The sequence below is a fragment of the Balearica regulorum genome, chromosome 3, assembly GCF_011004875.1.
Source record: "Balearica regulorum gibbericeps isolate bBalReg1 chromosome 3, bBalReg1.pri, whole genome shotgun sequence".
Lineage (NCBI taxonomy): Eukaryota > Metazoa > Chordata > Aves > Gruiformes > Gruidae > Balearica > Balearica regulorum.
In genome coordinates, this window is record NC_046186.1 from 8,154,700 (window position 1) to 8,175,409 (window position 20,710).

Below are 20,710 nucleotides of genomic sequence, written 5' to 3' on the forward strand. Positions count from 1 at the left end.
CCCACAACTATTTAGAAGTCACCACAATCCAGCTAACTACAGGATCTGGGCTTAAAAAATTCTAGCAAGGAATCACATAACAGTAAAAGACACACGGAGACACTCAGGAAACATGTAATCAAAGATCTGGGCTCCAAAAAAACTAGCAAGGAACAAAGCTACAGTAAAAGACCCAGAGACACTCAGGAAACGTAATCAAAAGGGCCAGGCAGGGAATCACAGGCCGAGTCCCACGGACCCCAGGATCCCATGGGGAGTTTCGGGGCTGCATAGGCAGAGACACACAGGAGGTCTGTGACAGTCTCTTTAATCACAGGCTCCCCTTGCACTTGAACCAGGCTCGGGGTACAGCCTCAGACTTCAGTAGACCCAAGGCTTGTGCCTCCAGTTGGCTTGACGATATTTTATTTCACTGAACTGTGCGTATAACGGATGGAAGCCTCTGAAAAAGCACTGAGAGAAATTCAGAGTGGGCATTAGTTATTATTTTTGACAGCATTAAAACAACATATGAAAAGGGTTTCTTTGTTGCTTTCTATTTTTTTTCCCCCCTGAGAAATAGAAGACAATGTCCCATCCAGTGCTGGCCTGACAGAGTGTCACAGCACTGCAGAAGTCGTGCTTTTGGAGGACTATTGTTTTTATTTCAGGGAAAAAAAAGGAAATGAGCAATCCCAGAAGGAAAGGGTCTGAATGCTTGCTCAGGCTGCACCATGAAGAAAAGAGATTGCTATTGTCAAAGGGTGTTTCATTGTTCTGATCTTTCTGAGAAACCTTAAAATATATCCAGAAATGTAACAAGAACAGAAAACAGATCTCTTTCTTCAGCTGCCTATTTGCAGCCTGGCTGGTGAGAGAGAGACTGTAGCTTAGCAGTGTTAATTGCCCTGGCTAACCCTTGCTCTTGTGTGGTGGGTTGACCCTGGCTGGACACCAAAGCCGCTCTATCACCACCCTCCTCAGCTGGGCAGGGGAGAGGAAATATAACGAAAGGCTCCTGGGTCCAGATAAGGACAGGGAGATCACTCGGCAGTTACTGTCACAGGCAAAACAGACTCGACTTGGGGAAATTAGTTTAGTTTATTACCAAACAAATCAGAGTCGAGTAATGAGAAATAAAACCAAATCTTAAAAACACTTTCCCTCCACCCCTCCCTTCTTCCCGGGCTCAACTTCACCCCCAAATTCTCTCCCTCCTCCCCCCCAGTGGCACAGGGGAATGGGGGTTGCAGTCAGTTCATCACACGTTCCCTCTGCTGCTCCTTCCTCCTCAGGGGGAGGACTCCTCACCCTCTTCCCCTGCTCCAGAGTGGGGTCCCTCCCACAGGAGACAGTCCTCCACACATCTCCAACATGAGTCCTACCCACGGGCTACAGTTCTTCATGAACTGCTCCAGCATGGGTCCCTTCCACGGGGTGAAGACCTTCAGGAGCAAACTGCTCCACCGTGGGTCCCCCACAGGGTCACAAGTCCTGACAGCAAACCTGCTCTGACCTGGGCTCCTATCTCCACGGGTCCACAGGTCCTGCCAGGAACTTGCTCCAGCGTGGGCTTCCCATGGGGTCAGCCTCCTTCAGGTGCATCCACCTGCTCTGGCATGGGGTCCTCCATGGGCTGCAGGTGGATATCTGCTCCATCATCCTCCATGGACTGCAGGGGGACAGCCTGCCTCACCATGGTCTTCTCCATGGGCTGCAGGGGAATCTCTGCTGCAGCGCCTGGAGCACCTCCTCCCCCTCCTTCACTGACCTTGGTATCTGGAGGGTTGTTCTTCTCACATATTCTCACTCCTCTCTTCCAGCTGCAATTGCTCCCCATGTTTGTTTGTCTTAGTTTTTTCTCTTTCTTAACTGCTATCCCAGAGGCATTACCACTGTCGCTGTTGGGCTCGGCCTTGGCCAGGGGTGGGTCCATCTTGGAGCCAGCTGGCATTGGCTTTGTTGAACAGAGGAGAAGCTTCTAGCAGCTTCTTGCAGAAGCCACCCACTACAAAAACCTTGCCACCCAAACCCAATACACTTGCTAATTACATTTATTTACAAAAAACACTTCATTTGCATCAGGAATGGGCACGAAGAGAAGCCAACTGTCCCCCATGTGAATAGCCCCAATGCTTTAAATTGAATTGCTCATCAAGTCAGGACTCCTCACCACTTAAGCATTAACCTCCAAGGTAACCAATAGCAACAAATTACTACAATAACTGGCCAGGCTCATTCTTTCATTGGTGCCTCTTTCAAACACTGTCCACAGTCTGCCCTCCTTGCCAGATTGCTTCAAGCATGAACTTCCAGCCAGGAGGCAATACCTTCAAGATCAGTCAGAGAAGTAGGACATAGGAGAGATGTAAGGGCACAAGGATTTCCTTAGGGATCAGAAAATGGTTCTTAACCCAGGAAGCAGTAGGATTTGCCCCTCTTAGCATAGCTCCATCTCATGGGAGCAGTTGAAATCAACCAGGCGTCTACCTCTAACCTCCCAGAGCTGAGAGACCTCAGAAAGAGGAAGAAAATGCAGATAATACAAATAGGTAGATCGATAGATAGAATCGTAGAATGGTTTGCGTTGGAAGGGACCTCAAAGGTCATCTAGTTCCAATCCCCCTGCCATGGGCAGGGACACCCTCCACCAGACCAGGGTGCCCAAAGCCCCATCCAACCTGGCCTTGAACACTTCCAGGGATGGGACATCCACAGCTTCTCTGGGCAACCTGTTCCAGTACCTCACCACCCTCACAGTAAAGAATTTCTTCCTTACATCTAATCTAAATCTACCCTCTTTTAGTTTAAAGCCATTACCCCTTGTCCTGTCACTCCATGCCCTAGTAAACAGTCGCTCTCCAGATTTCCTGTAGGCCCCTTTAGGCACTGGAAGGCTGCTCTAAGGTCTCCCCGGAGCCTTCTCTTCTCCAGGCTGAACAACCCCAATTCTCTTAGCCTGTTTTCATAGGAGAGGTGTTCCAGCCCTCTGATCATCTTTGTGGCCTCCTCTGGACTCACTCCAACAGCTCCATGTCTTTCTTGTACTGGGGACCCCAGAGCTGGACGCAGTAAAATAGACAGATAGGTAGACAGATAGATCGGATTCCAAAAGCAGAACGTGAGGATGCAAAGGGAAGCAAGCAAACAACAGACATCAGCAGCATGTACAACACCAGCACTGAGCTAGGAGCAACACAGACATCCACATGAGCACCTCCAGCAGCAGCACCGCCACAGCTCAGCACTGTTACTGTGCCACAACAACTCCCTGAAAGCCTGCTGCAGGCATAGTCATGCTGCTCTCTTGCTGGCACTGCTGCGCACTGAGCCAGCTCAAGGCTCTTGGTCCTAACTGCTTGATAAAGTAGCTTGGACAGTCTACACACAACTCATCAAGAGCTGATAACCATCACCAAGACAGACAGACAGACCCAACACAGGTGTCTTTCTTTTCCCCAGCAGAAAGAGCTTCCTGTGTCCAGACATTGGAGAGGTTGGTGTAAATAGGTCCAGATTTTCTGATCTGTAGAAGAAAGTAATGCTGAGAGGCATAAAAGGATCATCTTCTGTCTCACAGGTCAAACCAGTGAAGAGTGGCCCGTAATCTCCAATACCCTGCAACAGGCATCTTAATCAGTCTTGCACTCCAACAACTTAAATCAAGGGAAACATTTAAAAATCACTTTATCATTCACATTGTGATATCATGCTGGCCAATCAACTTCCTTTTCACCTGCCAGCAGGCTTTTCTTGAGCAGAAATAATCACCACCAGCTCCACCACACAGATGTATAAGTGATGGGAAAACGCAGAGGAGGCTGGAGTGAACAAAAGGCACTTCAGGCCTGCTGGGGTCGGAATGCGTGTCTGTATGGTAGGTTGGACTCTTCACTAATCCAGCTCTGTTTCTAATGAGATTGATTCCCATTACAGCAAAAGGAAGTCCATGGCTTAATTTGCCAAGGGGACCATTGTCACGCAGCTTAGGGAAGCAAAATAATCTTATCAGTTTGAACTTGAACCCTGCCCTCCAGTTATATGGACAATGTTTAAGAAAAGAGAGATAAAGAAAAAGTGATTTTCATGTATCCAGCAAGAAAAATGGATTGTCTATCACCACGCATTCAGTTTCCTGCAGCTGCTGATAGACCTTGACACTCCAGCCACCTGCTATACCACTGCCAGAATGCACTAACTAACTGCTATCTGCACATGCTAACTCTGAACCAAATCCAAGCCAAATGGCATCAACCACATCTACAGTGCAACTTATTGGTATAGCAGAGCCTCTGCTGATGTAGTGTAGCCCAAGTGAAAGCCTGGGGCTGTCAGCTAAAGACAAGCAAACCCAAAGGGCAGGAAGAATCAGGAAATTTTTTCATCCCTTCTTGCTGAATCTCTGTCTCTGCCTCGCTATCCAGTCCATCAGTTCCCCTTGGCTGCCATAGACACTATCCTCTTCTGGGAGTTCTGCGTTCCACACAACGCAGCTAAAACAAAGAACATTTTGGCAAATAACAGCCAGACTTCATCTATTCTTTTTCTATACAATTCATTCCATCAAAGTTGTTTAGCTGAACAAAAACCAGTGCTATCCTTTATTGTGAGGGTAACAATAAACTAACATGTGAGCACAGCGTGGGTCGCAGATGTGTGCGCTTCATCATCAACTGTGGAGCCACTTCCCTGCTCAACTCACGTTTATAAAGCTTTAACCTCTTTGAGCTGGAATTCAGCTTGAGCACATAAACCAGGAAGCAAACAGTGCTAACACAACAGAAGCGGCCCCTGTACAAAAGAGATGGACGTGCTTTGGAAACAGTCAGATCAACAACCTCAGCTTCCAAGGGGTTACCCACACAATAAAAATCTAGAGAGAAACTAAACTGGACAAATCCCAAAGGTTCTATTTTTAGTGACACCACTTGCACCAGAGGATCTTTATTTGTACCTTTGAATAGACATTTGCATTTTTTTTCTCCTATGAAGAGACAGAAAGAAAAAAAAAAACAACAAATTTGGAGGGGGAATGTCTTCAAAACTCATTTTTAAGGATCTCTTGGAATACATTCCAAGGACTGACCCCAAATTTGTAACCCAATTTTAAGTACTCTTATCTCATCCCAAATCAAGTAACCCTCAAAGCGTGCCCGCTCTATGAAAAAACGCTGTGCAAAACCAGACCCTTTTTACCACTGCACTTTATGGGCTCAGATCATATCTGGCAACCAAAAGCTTGCTATCACATCCACCTCCAGCTCATATTACATATAAAACACAGGTGTAATGCTGCCCTTTCCTTAGCACACAGAGTCTGGCTGTGATGGAGTTAATTTTCTTCATAGCAGCTCATACAGAGCTGTGCTTTGGACCTGTAACCAAAACAGTACTGATAACATATGAATGTTTTAGCTATTGCTGAACAATGTTTGCACAGCATCAACACTTTCTCTGTTTCTCACTCTGTCTCCCCAGCGAACAGATTGGAGCGTGCACAAGAGGTTGGGAGGGGATGCAACCAGGCAGGTGACGCCAACTAACCAAAGAGATATTCCATGCCATGTAACGTCATGTTCAGCAATAAAACAGAGTGGAGCAGGGTGGGGTTTAGGTACTGTGGTGGGTTGACCCTGACTGGGGGCCAGGTGCCCACCAGAGCCGCTCTATCACTGCCCTCCTTCACTAGACAGGGGAGAAAAGGTACAATGAAAAGCTTGTCGAGATAAGGACAGGGAGAGATCACTCACTAATTATCCTCATGAGCAAAACAGAATGAACTTAGAGAGGGAATTCATCTTATTTATTACTAAGCAAAACAGAGTGGAGGAATGAGAAATAAAATCAAATATTAAAACACCTCCCCCCACCCCTCCCATCTTCCCGGGCTCAACTTCACTCCTGGCTTCAACCTCGGCCCCCCCTTAGCGGCACAGGGGGACGGGGAATGGGGGTTACGGTCAGTTCATCACACGGTGTTTCTGCCGCTTCTTCATCCTCAGGGGGAGGACTCCTCTCATCGTTCCCCTGCTCCAGCGTGGGGTCCCTCTCACACGAGACAGTCCTTAACGAACTGCTCCAGCGTGGTCTCTCCCATGGGGTGCAGACCTTCAGGAGCAAACTGCTCCAGCGTGGGTCCCCCACGGGGTCACAAGTCCTGTCAGCAAACCTGCTCTGGCGTGGGCTCCTCTCTCCACGGGGCCACAGGTCCTGCCAGGAGCTTGCTCCAGCGCGGGCTTCCCACGGGGTCACAGCCTCCTTCAGGTGTCTCCACCTGCTCTGGCGTGGGGTCCTCCACGGGCTGCAGGTGGAATCTCTACACCCCCTCATCCTTCCTCCATGGGCTGCAGGGGGACAGCCTGCTTCACCATGGTCTTCACCACGGGCTGCAGGGGGATCTCTGCTCCGGCGCCTGGAGCACCTCCTGCCCCTCCTTCTGCACTGACCTTGGTGTCTGCAGAGTTTCTTACATCTTCTCACTCCTCTCTCTGGCTGCAAAAGCACTCTCTAACTGGTTTTTTTCCCTTCTTAAATATGTTATCACAGAGGCGCTGATTGGCTTGGCCTTGGCCAGCGGTGGGTCTGTCTTGGAGCCGGCTGGCATTGGCTCTGTCAGACACGGGGGAAGCTTCCAGCAGCTTCTCACAGAAGCCACCCCTGTAGCCCCCCTGCTACCAAAACCTTGCCATGCAAACCCAACACAGGTATGTTAGCCATCTTTTGCTTGGGAACCAGCTGGGGAGGCGGTGAGTGATTGCTTTGCATCATTTATTTTCTGTTCTTTTTTATTCCACTTCTCCTTCACTAGTTATGAAACTATTTTTATCTCAACTCACAAGTTTTCTTGCTTTTACTCTTCTTTTCCTCTTCCCCTGTCCTACCGGGGGTGGGAAGGGGAGGCAAGCAGGCAGCTGTGTGCTTCTTAGCTGCCTGCTGGGGTTAACCCAAAACACTTAGTTACATGCACTTGACTTTGCAACTGTAATGCTCATTTTAACCCATTTGCATATATTGGAGAAGGAATTGTGTATCAAGTACCACATATTTCTTCCTGCCTATCACAGCTTGAGAGGAGGGGTAAGGGGCTGCTCCTGGAGAAAAGGATAGATACTGAACAACTTCTGAATTATTGGGCAGTTAGAGCTCCTGATGCTAATCTCTCTGCCTTGGATCCTCATCTGTTCAATGCAGGTAACACTCCAGACTCTCCTCCCAGAAGGGTAAGTACACCCCTGTTTGTGGGACACGCACAACAAGCAGAATAGGGTTTAAATAACAAATGGTAAATAAGGCCCTAGGGCTATAACGAACCAGAAGAATAAAGAAAATCATTGTGAGGCAGCTGTCCTGTGCATTGGATAATACAGGAGTCCCAAGGAAGTGAAGAAAAAGTAGTATGTGCTCATTAAAGAGTAACTCATAACGTAAAAGCCCAAAGGACTGGATTCAAGTAGTTAAAACTACCTTAATTTTAACGTTACTTAACTTCCAAATGCTTGATTTGCAACCTTAATGCTGTTCTTTGAATGTTCCACACAAAAGCTAAACTTTTTCAAAATCAAAGTGCAGAATTTTGTCCTGTAGCATCTTATGGGCATCACCAGGGCCACAGCAGCACTGCACTCACCGGCCCCACACAAACCACAGACCTAAGAGATTTCCCAAAGACTGGGGCCCAAAACAGAACATAATCTAGTTATAGCAGCTCAAGTTACCATCTATCAGTCTAATTGCACTAAGTGTCTGCACTCTTGGCCCAAAACAGCTTCAAAGGAAAACCTGTGAGCCAAAAGCCTTTGCAAAATACAGCAAACATGGGAAATGGATGCCAGGAATAGCACCTGCCATAGAGCAACCTTAATATAAATGCAGAGGAGCAAGCAAGAAAAGATCACGGCTAAGTCCACAGGTTGTAGGCACAGGATGTGGGTCACCCCAGCCCACAGAGTGATACAAAAATTACAGAGGAAAAATCAGCAGAAAATCCTTCCACTGCTGTGTTTGTTTTTATATTTACTTGGAGTAAAAGCCCATTTTAAACCCTTGAGGCTAATACAACACATGTCAATAATATCATAGCAGCAAAACCACAGGCATCTGATAGCAGATTAAAATAAAACAACACAATCACATAGGGGGTCTCAGAGTAGGTGGTCTGAATGGTCCCTTTTCAAAAAGCAGCACCCTCAGGTACCTAGTCTATCGAGGATTTAGGGTAACTTACCTGCAGACAGCCCTTTCTCACACCCTGGCGATTCTGGTGCTTTTATGGGCTGCTGGAGGAATGACAAGTGTCTCTGCTGGCAACTAGTGTGTTGATACCAGGTGCAAAGATGACATACAAAAGCGTATAGTGAAGTTCTTTGATTGTAGGTGGCTGATAAAACTTCTTGTACCCCCCCTAGGTCGCCTTCTCTTAATGTAACATTTAAAAAGCAATTTTATTTTATTTTTTTTTACATCTTTCTTTGTCTGTTGTTAATGATGTGGGATACTTTGCCAGCAGGTGGATGTGACCTCCCCTGCCCACCACAGCTAAAATGCTTGAACAACATCTACTGCAAATTCTGCTGCAGTATGCTACATCCATCTGTTAACTCAAGTATACTTCTGAAACCTGACCACTCGGAGAGGTTGCCCAAACTGCAGGTCCCACACACACCGCTCCATCTTCATCCAAGGATCCAGATGGATCCAAGAGTGACTATTGTACAGCAGACCTTATTATCCAAAGGAGCCTCATCAACGCTGATACCACAGCATCTACCAACTCTCTTCAAGAGCACACGGCATATTTGAAGAGACCCAGACAAGATTATTTTACTGCATAACTCAGAACTGCCAAACCATCATTGTCTCTCTGACATAAAAGACATGCACTAGGTTCCAGGCAGCCAACCATTAAGCACCCCCGTACATAAATTACTACGGATAAGCTCACATCCTCAGCCAGTGAGCTGAGCCAGGCATACTTGGATCAGCCCAAACCCAGACTGAGACACACACAACTCACCATCTTCGCTCGTGTAAAAGGTGTAGCTACGTAAATAATAATAATAGGTAACCCAAGAGTTTCCTTTAAAACGTTCACAATTATTACTTCTATAACAGATTTAATCAGCAAGAAGGTGAGTTGGAATTAACTTCTGTGCATCCTGGCAGGTCAGCAAAGTTGCCTCACAGCTGAGCAGAATTTGGCCCTTGCCTGTTTCTTGGGAATCCCAGACAACAGCAGCACCAGATCAGTGAGGCAGAGCACTGGTAAGAACACAAGGAGCCTTGTAGCATTTCACCAACCCAACCTGATCAAAAGTCCTCTGAACTACTTTGAGTAGCATGTTGGGTCTGTTCCTGCAGACAGCCACATGCATTTCAAGGGACAGAAACAGACTGAATCTGTGAAGGTCTTGGGTATCTGGAGAAAAAGGAATGATAGCACCAAAAAAACCTAGGGGTAGTTGCTTCAAATGGTCCCCCACAGGGACTGGGATTGCTATCCTGGAATGGAAACCAGAAAATTCAATCTATACATGCACAAATGCTCCAAGCACAAGCAGCCAATCCCAAATAAGACACGAAAACAGTCCTGGTGTTGGCCACCTAAATCACTGCACGCCCACCTAAACACAGCACTGTCCAATTTTCAGTTCTGAACACCAAGCACTCTGGGAGATCAGGCCATGTTTAAATTACCGTCAACAAAAGGATCAGCAAAAGTGCCAAGTGTAAATACATAGCTCTTCTCCCACTGCTGAGACTAAGCTTATTCTGCCCCCTCCCAGCTTAAATTATCATTTTAGCATCCAAGTATCACAGTTGAGAAAGGATTAAAAAAAAATAGTGAGAATTTTAATGTAATTGACAGAACTATTTGTGTTATACAATATCTGCCCTCATAGAGTCTTAAATCAGGGAACAAGTTTTACCTGAGGACATAAACAGCTGCGTTCTTTAATTCTGCAGCATTGGTATCCCTAATAACACACAGACATTGGAAGAATGCTGCAAGGACATTTTCCTCAAACAGACTGTGCATCTAGTGGGTACTGATAACCTGGGATACTTTGAAGCGATTAAAATTATCACAGTGGAACTTTTGTTGTTGCTGTTATTAATACTAATTAAATAAAGTGTTCCTGGAACTGACAAAAGTTTGCATCAGTGGATCAGCTTTTGGGCCACAGCAATTATTAGATACTATATAAACATTACCAATCATCACACACATGTTGGGATCCCTGGGGTCTCTTGGCTCTTGATGACAGTTCTGATGGTTAAACCAGCGGATTTCCAGATGACGTGAGCCAGATGCATACACGTGGCTCTTGAGCTTGAAGTCATTGCCTACATGAGGTTTCACACGGACCCCTCACGAGGCATCCTGGCACCCACAGCAACCCCATCCATCCATCCCTCCCTCCCTGACAGTGCCTCCTTTCCCCAGCACCACCAGCACAGACCTGCAGCTGGTTTTACGCAGCAGTAACAGCAGCGCCTCTGGTCACAGCCCAGGACCACAAACACATGGAATTGGAAACACGTGTTTCTCTTCCTGAAGCTCAGTTTGGTCGCCTCAGCCGTCAGTAAAAATAAACTCTGAACATTTTAAGAGTCAGCAAGCGTTGAGTCCTCCCTCACAAAATTATCATCACAAAAGTTGGGAAATCCACAGTGTTTTCTGGAACAAGCCTCAGGACAGGAGTGCACAGACACTTGCATCTTTGCTTAATGTGGTATATTGATGCCCACAAAGCTGCACCCCAGCTGACAAATCAGAACAACTCTCTAGGGTACCAAAATAGCCCCAGCTTCTGTGCTGCTGCTTCTCCTCCTCTCCCAACAGCAGCAGAACTGGCATTTGATATCCCCCCCATTGATTTCCTCCTCCAACACCTCTCAGCTCTCTGAGGCCTTTAAACTGCTGCCCACTGACAGATACATGACACAAAACCAAATACAGCTTTCCCTCGTGAGAACTGGTCAGCCACGGCTGCCAGACCCAGCTATCCCCGTCAGCTCCCCACACCCATCCCCTACAGTTGACCGTGCCGCCACATCTCCAGAACATCACCAAAAGAGGCCAACAGTGGTTTTTAACTGGCTTTGATGAGGTTTTGGATTTTGTCACTTCTGCAAAGGAGAATTTCTCTACCCTAGCACAGACCTCTCTCAGTAAGCCAAACTGCAACCCATACAGCTCTGATGGATGGGTTGGCACATATGACCTCCAGCTGAGGAGGAAAACATTGCCTGGGGCAATGACCTCTCCAAGCAGTGGCCTGAGATCCATCCAACCTCATCACTCAGAGCCCTTCACCAAGAAAAGGTGTGGAGGTGGCCTGGGTTTAGCTCAGTCTTTAAACGAAGTCTAAGTACGTCTGTTTGTCCCTGAGGTCAAAAGCACAAACCTCATTACTGAGTTACACCACTGCACTGGAAAAGAAATTGTATCTGCCTTTCTCTTGAAAATCCCCCTTTCATAGCCTGCAGCTTTCAACATATGGAAATCCTGGACCCCCCTTGACACCATCGACCTATTCAGGGCTTCAAAACCAGTATCAAAGTCTGACTAAAGCCATTCAAAAGCTGTTAGCATGTAGATTTTGGTGATAATTTGGTGAATGGACTTGTCAAACAAATTGCCTGTATTACAGACTGATTAAATGCAATCAGGGAGAAGTGCCTTTCTCCTCCCAACCCCAGCCCTCATCAGCTCAAACAAACACACTGAGCCAATTAGCAGGGAGGTGGCAAAAGCAGCTTTCACTTGAAACCTGCCATTCTTGGGGGGGGGGGGGGGGAAACAACAACAAACCTTTGTGCTTTCAAAGCCAGGAAGAGCCTCTAGGGAGAGGTCCCGAAAGCTACCCAGGGCTCACCTGCAGGGTGTGGATGGGAGTTATCAGTATTCCTCTGGCTCCACGCCGGATCAGCTCCCTTAAGCAAAATGCTGCTCACATCCAGCTTGTGCCAAATATAATGCAAAGAACATGAATATTAAAGCAGGCCCAGGGGGAGTAGCACTACTGGGATGTTATTCCTACAGCTTTATGCCCTGCAGCTGGGTTGTCCTGTGTCAGAAAAGGCACGAGCTCCCATCAAAGCTCTTTCCATGCCTAGAAACCGAAGTTTTTGGCTTAAGTCCCTGCAGTGGATTCTCTGATATTTGCAAATGGTTGAGTTTACAGCACAGCCTTTTCTGCACTGTGGCAGTAGTGAAGGATCTGTCTCCGCTAACACGAAACTTGTAGCAATTGCGTAGATCTGATGCCACTGCCTTTCTGTTCAATGTGCCTGAAATTAGCTAAGGAATGGCAAAGTTATTGAGGGAGGGAATAGAATTGGAGCACGGCATCATAACCACGTAAGTCTAATTCCCTGCAGGTATGCAGCTGAAAATTAAATGGTCACTTTGGCTGGCAGTAGGCAGAGCAGAATTCAACATGTGTTTGCATGAATCAGCTTCAGAGACAGGAATCCCATGGCTTGGAGCTAGACACAGCACATGGGATACAAGCAATAGCTGTTGACTAATCTTTCGACTAAGCTTTCAACACCTGCATTTTAAGTTAGCACCAAAGACTAATTTTGGCCCCATTTTCATTAACCGAGTTCCTCTAAGAAGCAAGCTGATGGATCACTACCTCCCAGAGCCTACACAGAGGAGCTATGGCATAGCTTCCTCTGGCAGCACAAGCCATTGCTTTCTCTTGGATTCCCACCACAAATAGAAAAGGGCTAAAACAAAGGTGAAGTTTTATCAACTGGGAGAGTTCATTGCTGGGACTGAGATTAGGATTAAGGGTTTATAGTTAAAGTACAGAGACTCAAAAGACCTGCCTCCTACCCCACACCTCATCACATTCTTCAAGTGTCACCTTGAACATAAGGAGTATGTGACACATCATGACACTAGGTCCTGAGCCTTCAAACAGTCCTGAGCACAAGAACCGATCACAGAATGAGATTAGATCAAGAGCCCGTACTACAAGCAGCCACAGAGAAAAAGTCCAGGCCTTCTTAAGAAGTGGCTGCAAAGTGCCTGATAACTCCACTCTCTCCCCAAGGACCTGCTTCCTACCCCCATACCCTCCTGCAAACATCAATGTTTAAAGAACTGTTAAAGAAAACAACTTCAAAACTCTTCACATAGTTCAAATACTTCACTTTAAAGGAATTTTAATTCTTACATCTCAGATTGCACCAGTCCCTAGCAGGACATACACTCATCATGTTCACGTTGTGGCATTTGAGCTGTTCAAACAGGAGGGATGGAGCCACAGTGTGAGACCATGCATTCAGAGGCCTGGGAGCTGAGATGATGGAGATCCCACCAGCTCTACCTGTGCTTTCCGCAAGCAACCCAGTTCACCGTACCTCTGCTTACCCTCTCAGGGTGCCTTCTCATGACCTATGTAAAAAAGAAATCTTCCTGCAGCCCAGAGACACACACCTTGAAGACCCAGCCAGTGGGAGAGTATTGGGAGCCACGGGACATGGTGGGTGTGCAATTCTTGTTAAGTCTTTCAGCCAGTCCTGGTGCATAGCTGCTGTTTTTGAGTCAGTGCTGCTTGTGATCTGCTTAGATCTTGTGATCTCCTCAGAGCTCATGACTGGCCATCCCTAAACTCTTTCTTTCCAGGGCTGGATCTATGCCCTCTGTCTGGCCCATCGCAAAAACACCGTGACCTATGACTAACAGCAGCACCTCCCTGGCAGCACTGAGTCAAACCAAGCTGAGAGCTGGAGAAGCTTCGCTGCTAAACAAGGTCTACAGGACTGAGTTTAAAAAAACATTCTTCTCCAAAGAATGCTCTCTCTGGACACCACTGCTATTTGTAACCTGGAAAAGCCAGGTGAGCTGAGTCATCTCCCTCCAGCATGTGGGCAGCAGTCAAACTGCTGCAGAAACCTCTCAAGGGATCACAGGAAGCCTTGCATTTTTCAGCAGCAATAATCAATACAAATCTATTCATCTCCTTGGGATGCAGACAATTCATGTTTTGGATGCACCACCTCTAGCTGAGATGGCATATGGTAAGGCTATAAGGCTTCCCCAAAGACATTCACCTCCTCAATTCCAGCCATGCTGGAGAACCCACAACACTCCGAAGTACAGAAAAAGTATGTAAGTGGCCAGAAACCATTACAGTCAAATTATGTTAAAATATACTCATGTACATCCTCATGCCAGCTGACAATATGCAGGGGGAACAGTAACAAACAAGATGCTCTATCAGGTAGGAAGAGTTATCAGGGCCACTACTCCTTCACCGAGGCACATTGTGCATGCCCTCAAGCACTGGAGGAAGATAAAATGCAAAATGTATTGGGGAAGCACAAGGTGTGATTTGGGAAATGCTGTACCTTTTCCTACTCCCTTTCATCTTGTGGCTACCCAGCTCCTGAACTTACAAAACCATATTCGAGCTGCTACACACTGGGTACAGCCCTTTCCTGCAGCAAACTGTGTTTCCTGTCCTGCAAGGTACAGTCAGTCCAACAAGACTGGGGACATTTGCCAAGCCTGCTATCAGGAAACATGGCTTGGATCTGGCAGAAGATTTCAACACTTGTGGAAACACACAGGAGGTTGCGCTGTTGTAATTACAGACCCTGCGTCAGAGTACAGCCTTGCCGTGCACACACACAGGGCTTTAAGCCACCCCTCTTCTCCCAGTGCGTGACAGTACAGCTGGGTGTTGCAGAAAACATGATCTTGTTTTGAATTTGGCCTGGCTGAGACAAACTTTATCTATATTTTAGAAGGACCAGTACTTTCTCCATTGCAGCTTTAGCTCCTGTCGTGCCCACTCCATGCATCCCTTCTGCATTAACTTGCTTGCAGGGAGAAGCACAGAGAAAGCTCAATGCCAAGAAAGAGATAAACGCACACCAGAAACAGGGAAATGCCTCACTCCTTTCCATTCAGAGGCAGATCTGCCTTGAATGGCAGCCCCCAGGACTGCTCTGCCTCCTAAGGAGGCTGAGTCACAAGCGAGTCAGCCCCCTTCAATTCGCATTAAGACTTCAAACCCCTGTATATGTTGTCCCACCCTCCACCACAAGCTCCTCCTTTCTAACACAAATCTCTCACAGCACGCAGACACATGCGCTCCCAGAAAGCGAGCAGCAGTGTTGTGATGTGTTGAAACCAGAGTCCAGTGAGATTCAGCTCTTGCTAAAGGCACTTTTTCATCAGCAAACTGTAACTGGCAGCTCTTATCCACTACGATTTTTGCAATGCATACCTTAAGAATATGCCAAACTAGATCTTCACACTAACACCCAAAATTAGAGCCAGTATCCCAAAAGCAAAGTTACTGTCCCTAGCCATTCCCGAGCAAACTAATCAATCCTGCTCAACTGTAAAATGAGATCTGTTATATTTTCTCTGACCCATATGCACATCCACAAAGAACAGAAGCAGAAAGGCAATTTTAAAGTGACTGATGCAGCAGTACATAGTTATAAAACTTATATGGGACTCCATACCTTCAAAGTGCTGTGTATTTACCTGCTGTGCACCACTCAAAACAAGTGCTGTCAACATTTTTAGGTTCAGAAATGAGTTAGAAATGAGACACTTCTCCTGGCTTAAGCAAACATAGGCTCAAAATATAATTCATTCTGTGCATGTAGCATCCCCTTTATCTCAGCGCAGGAGGCTGTACGTTAAGAGGAGGGGAATCTGGCCCATAACAAAATAACTTGGTCCTGCTATGTTAGTTTTAATTTATGTCCTAGACCTTCCCTGTCTCCTAACATAGCTTATTTCACTCCTCAGAGAAACACAGCACAAAACCTGCTACAAACTTACACAAGTTAACACTATCCCCTTCCTCGTTGCCAAAGTTACTCAGCCTGACTCCGCTTGAAATAGTTTTGCTAAGGGTTGTTGAGAAAAGCTTTTAAACTCAGAATCCTCTTACGGAAGATCCGTTTCATCGGCTTATTTAAAAAAAAAAAAAAAGATTAAAATTACTCCCCGCATAGCTATCCCAGATCTGCTCACATCCACTTTCCCCGAGCTGCTCCTGAGCACTGCAGTAAGAGCTCCCATCCGTAACCTCCATCCGTCCAGCACACGAAAAGATCCGCGCTTCTCCCCTACCTGAGAAGTCTGCAGAAGTCTTAGCAAAGTTGCTGCAAGCTGTCAAGCACACGAGTCCTATGAGGAAGGTGGAGGTGGGAGACACATCTGGACAGCACATCCTTAAGTATCCTCACGGTTTGTTTTCTTCCAGAGAAAAAGAAAGCGCTTTCTGCCCCAATCCAGCACTCATTGCCCGGAGAACAGCGTTAGTCCCATTGCTTGGAAGGATCACAGGGAGCAGCGGGGAAGGAAAAGCACTCAGCGCGCACACACACACACACACACACACACTCACACACATCCCTGGGAGTGAATGAATCCCGGCTGAGCCAGGCTGACGAATGAGACAGACCTACCTGAGCCTTGGCGGAGGTCCCAGGGTCCTAAAAGCCATCGCTTCGCCCCAAATTGCTGCAGACTCTTATTGCTGTCCAGCAGCGGCACTGCAAGCTGTTGGGGGGGGTGGAATCAGGAGAGGGGGTGCCCTGGGGGGCCGGTTTGGAGAAGCCTGGCTGCTGTTGGGTTAGATAGCCAGGGATCTTGTCCCTCCGGTGCGGACAGACAGAAGGATGGGCAGTATTTTCAAAGGAGGGAGCACAAAACAAATGCCTGAATTCACAAGGATTTGGGGAGTGACAGATATTTGTAGCTGTTGCTGAAATCAGTGTGAGCTGTGGTGTCTCCGGCCAGACTGGTGACAGGACCATTCTTCAGCTGTGTCCACCATTGAGAGTGATCCTACAATGGAGCAAACTTTGCACAGGCCCAGGGATCAAATCCTCCTGGATCTCACTGCAGGACTGGGATTGGTGTCAGTCCACATATCCAAAACTCTCCTTCCTCTTGACCACAGCCAGCCATGCCAGACTCCCTCAATCCCACTCACCCCTCCATCAAGCTCAACAGAGTTATTTTCACGCAGATCATAAGGTGTTCAGACCCAGACCTGTCTCCTTCCATAGCAATTGCTTTAACCTCCAACTAGCATGGACTTGGCTCACCCTGCAGAGTTAAAGGAAGGCTCCAGCTCACCTGGAACCACATCCAGTACTCGATCCTGCCCGATCTTCATCCGTATCCTGGCAGCATGTGAACTTGGAAGAGCTGAGCTGAGCTCTGGGGACACAGAGGTGGAGTGGACGGGTGGACCCTGTTCTCCCTGGGTATAGGAAGCAGATCCCAGGCTTTGGTCATCAGCATTAGCTGCAGCTCAGGCATAGGTTAGCATATAAATAACGAACGTAACCAATGCATCTAGGCTAGAACAGAGACTGAGTGATAGTGCAGAGAGCAGGGGGATAGCTTTCACAGGCAAAGTCAACACCAGCCATTGAGCAGCCTGGGTACACACCTACACAAACCTATGGAGCAGCACTGTGCGGGGCTGGCAGGGAAGGGGAGATGGAGCCAGGCACACACACAGCTGCGGAACAAAGCTGCAGCTCCTAGTCAGCTATAACCTGGGTGGGAGCATCCAAGGAAAAACCGCAACTGGTTTTTACTCCTCTGTCCTGTTCATTCACATGGAATTAAGCAAAACTTTCCAAAAACATTCACCTTAGAGCTGAAAACAAGAGTCTTCAGCTCTGGGGGTTTTTTCAGAGATGAATGCACATGTAAAGAGTTTCTTATGCTGAAATTTCTAATGATGTTTCAGCTGTTCTCAGACAAAAATCAGACTGGCTGTCAGATTATATGTGAAAGACATTTTCATGAGTGCTGTCATGAATACCACACTCATTGTTTCCACCAGAAATCTGTCCTGGGATGATCTGGGTGCTGCAAGCAAACCTCAAGGGTAGCTGTAAGTCCTGTGGCCCTGTTTGCTTTCTGTCCATACTGCTGCTTGCTCAAGTTCCAGCCAGTCACACTGAGCATGAGGGTAGTGTGTGAAATCTTGAGTTTGAGCTTGAATCCTGTCCACGCCCCATCCACCCAGATCACGTGAACAGGAGGCTGGTCCGGCCTGAACTGCACCTAAGCAACCCTCCTTCCCACAAACAGCTCTCCACACACTGAAGATCTACAGTGAAGGTGCAGATGAATCACCTCTCAAGGACAGTGGTGGCTCTGGGTTGACCTGACAGCAGAGACATACCCTGAGGTCCAGCAGGCTCTGCGCAATCCAGCCCCTGCTCTCTGCAGGCAATCCTGCCACCTCACCTTTTTGCAGAGGGCTGCCTAAGCAAGATCAAAGATCAGGAACTTCTATGAGCTGCCTTACTCTTTATTTCACCTGAGACTTTAATCCCACATGCCAGACCTCTCTGACCCATAATTCCCAGCCTAAGTTTTAAAGAGAAAGGATTAGGACATTTGGCTCTTAGCATCTACATATGATTCTTGTCTCACCTAGTTTTTCTGCCCTTGTCAAGAGGAAGATTCACCGCTATTGCCTTATAGGCATGAGATAACCATACCCATTACCAGATTATCAGTCAAAGCTCCTTATCAGCTGGACAAAGAAATAATAGGGCCCCTGGAAATTTATCAGCACCCTGGAAAAGGGAAGCACTATTTGCTGAAAAGAGCCCACCCTGTTAGCAGGTGTTGATTTTACTGATTAAAGCGTAATTAGGTTTGGCTGACTCAGTATATGGGGAAGAAAAAAAACTCTGGTGACAAGGGGTTTAAGGCTAAACATGGGCAGTGTGCTTGAGCAGCCCTTCAGGTTATTGTTAATAAAGTCAACCCAGAGAGGAGGAAGTTTACATGGGAGGGCTCTGTTTTTAAGCAAGTTTGTTAAAAAAAAAAAAAAAAAATCTATCAGCCTTTGAGAAACAAGCAATTCAGTAAAGCCTATCTCCATAGAGCCCTTATTCCTTAGGGCATGTGGGAACATCAGCTGTGTGTTTCAAATGGAAAGAAGTCACCTGTCCCAACCGCAGCACAAAGGATGGTCTCTCTGTCACAGATAGTCTCATGGGGTAAATGTGAATCAAGAGGACACCAACTAAATAGCAGCCCTTGAAATCCATCCATGCCTTTAAATATGTCTCCTGGGAATAGGTAATAATGCATATGATGATATACACAGTCTCTTGGATCCCTTGTCCCCAAAGCCACCCAGAAGCAGGATAGGCCAGTACTGATGCAGTTCAGCATTACATCTTAGCTTGGGGGAATGATTGCTTGCTCTCTTTCTCTTTACAAAGTAACTATGGAGAATGATGTTTGGGTATACTTAAACATAATTCCTACCTCTAGAAGACACAGAGCCTTGTGCCTGAGCTGGGTTTTAATACCTTCCTGATCATTGCAAGAAGTACCTGGGGTCTATATGGCCAGCTTCAGAAGCAAAGAAGTTCATAGCACCTAGTTACATACACGGAGCCTGGGCCTGAGCTCAGCACTTCTCAGCTTCCCCTGCAGTAACCAGCGTTGTGGCACTCACCACCCAGAAGCAGGCACACCAACCAGCCCCACCTCCAAGGAGATCAGGGTACCTCCCCAGCCAGAGCTAATCCAGGAGTTAGTCACCCGAATCCCAAAATGGCTTTAGTCATTAACATTTAGTCATTTAGTCATTAACAACTCTACCTCAGTCCTCCTTTTTGACCAGGATACTTAAGTGCATTGTTCTTTCTCCTTCCATATTCCTCTCTCCTGCAGGTCCTCTCCTCCTCCTGCTACCCGTAAAACTGTAATATCTGAAACCCACATGCAAATTCCCAAAGTGCTTTAAAAGCAGTTAAGTACAACTGCAACTGGGGAAACTGAGGCATTGAGAAATGAAACAATTTGCCAATTTTGTCATCCTGACATCATCTAGTTTATAAACGGTCATCAGGAATGGACCCAGTTAGGACAATTCCCAGTTTAAGGCTGTATGTGCTGATCTTGCTGCCTTCAAGGGCTGATTTTTGCTTTCCTATTTTTCGCTGACCCTGCACTACTAACCTCTACCTCACTGACTAAACCATTAACAGCTTGAAGAAGGGATGGTCACTAGAAGAGCTGGACCAGGATTAGCTTTCAGCTAGAGAACCATATGTAGTGTTGAAGCCATGTTTGATTACACGGTCACAAGCAGATTTATATGTACAAATGTGCTAGGACCAGCCTTGCTTTCTGAACCCTAATAACATTTCTTACTTCTTACTGTGCTTTCCGTGAGGTGAGGTCCTAAAGCACTCTCGAAAAGACCACCGTTGCATTCTGCCATTTCACACATGGATAAAGCACAGTCATATGTTTGAGGTCACTACTTTTTTCAAGGTCAGCCAGGGGAAACTGTCAGAGATGAGAAAAGATTAAATACTTTTAATCTTTAAGTCCAGATAGAGGTCCTTCCACTTGGCCACACTGCCTCCTTATAAATTAATGGCAAAGTATACGTGCATTTACACCTATAGAAATACATCTAAACTGGGTGGACAGAGCTTCAAATATAAAATAGCAAAGCTTCCCAGCATAGTACAGCTCTTTGTTCTCTTTTTTTTTTTTTTTTGATCTTTCCCCTGAAAGTGTCTTATGGAAACAGATGGGGTTACTCATGGAAGTAAGCACTGTTTGCTTTCATCAATTTGAAGTCACAGGACTTCACATAATGCAGTTTTGCAATACAACACCAAGTATCTCAGAGGTAAAATCCTCCCCTGTCTCCATATTCAATGTTAAACAACAGCTGTGCAG

At 46.7% G+C, this 20,710-nt stretch overlaps 1 protein-coding gene across 2 annotated transcripts in view; it reads right to left on the reverse strand.

Moving 5' to 3' along the window:
- Positions 1-16,303, reverse strand: part of EVA1A (eva-1 homolog A, regulator of programmed cell death) — a 218,722-nt gene extending 202,419 nt beyond the window's left edge. Inside the window, exon 1 of one of the 2 annotated variants that reach the window (XM_075750485.1) lies at positions 16,094-16,303. In XM_075750485.1, the coding sequence (XP_075606600.1) occupies positions 16,094-16,193 (100 nt within the window). In that variant the 5' untranslated portion in view covers positions 16,194-16,303. The remainder of the gene's footprint in view (positions 1-16,093) is intronic. The other variant, XM_075750484.1, reaches the window with a different exon arrangement.
- Between the last annotated feature and the right edge of the window lie 4,407 nt (positions 16,304-20,710).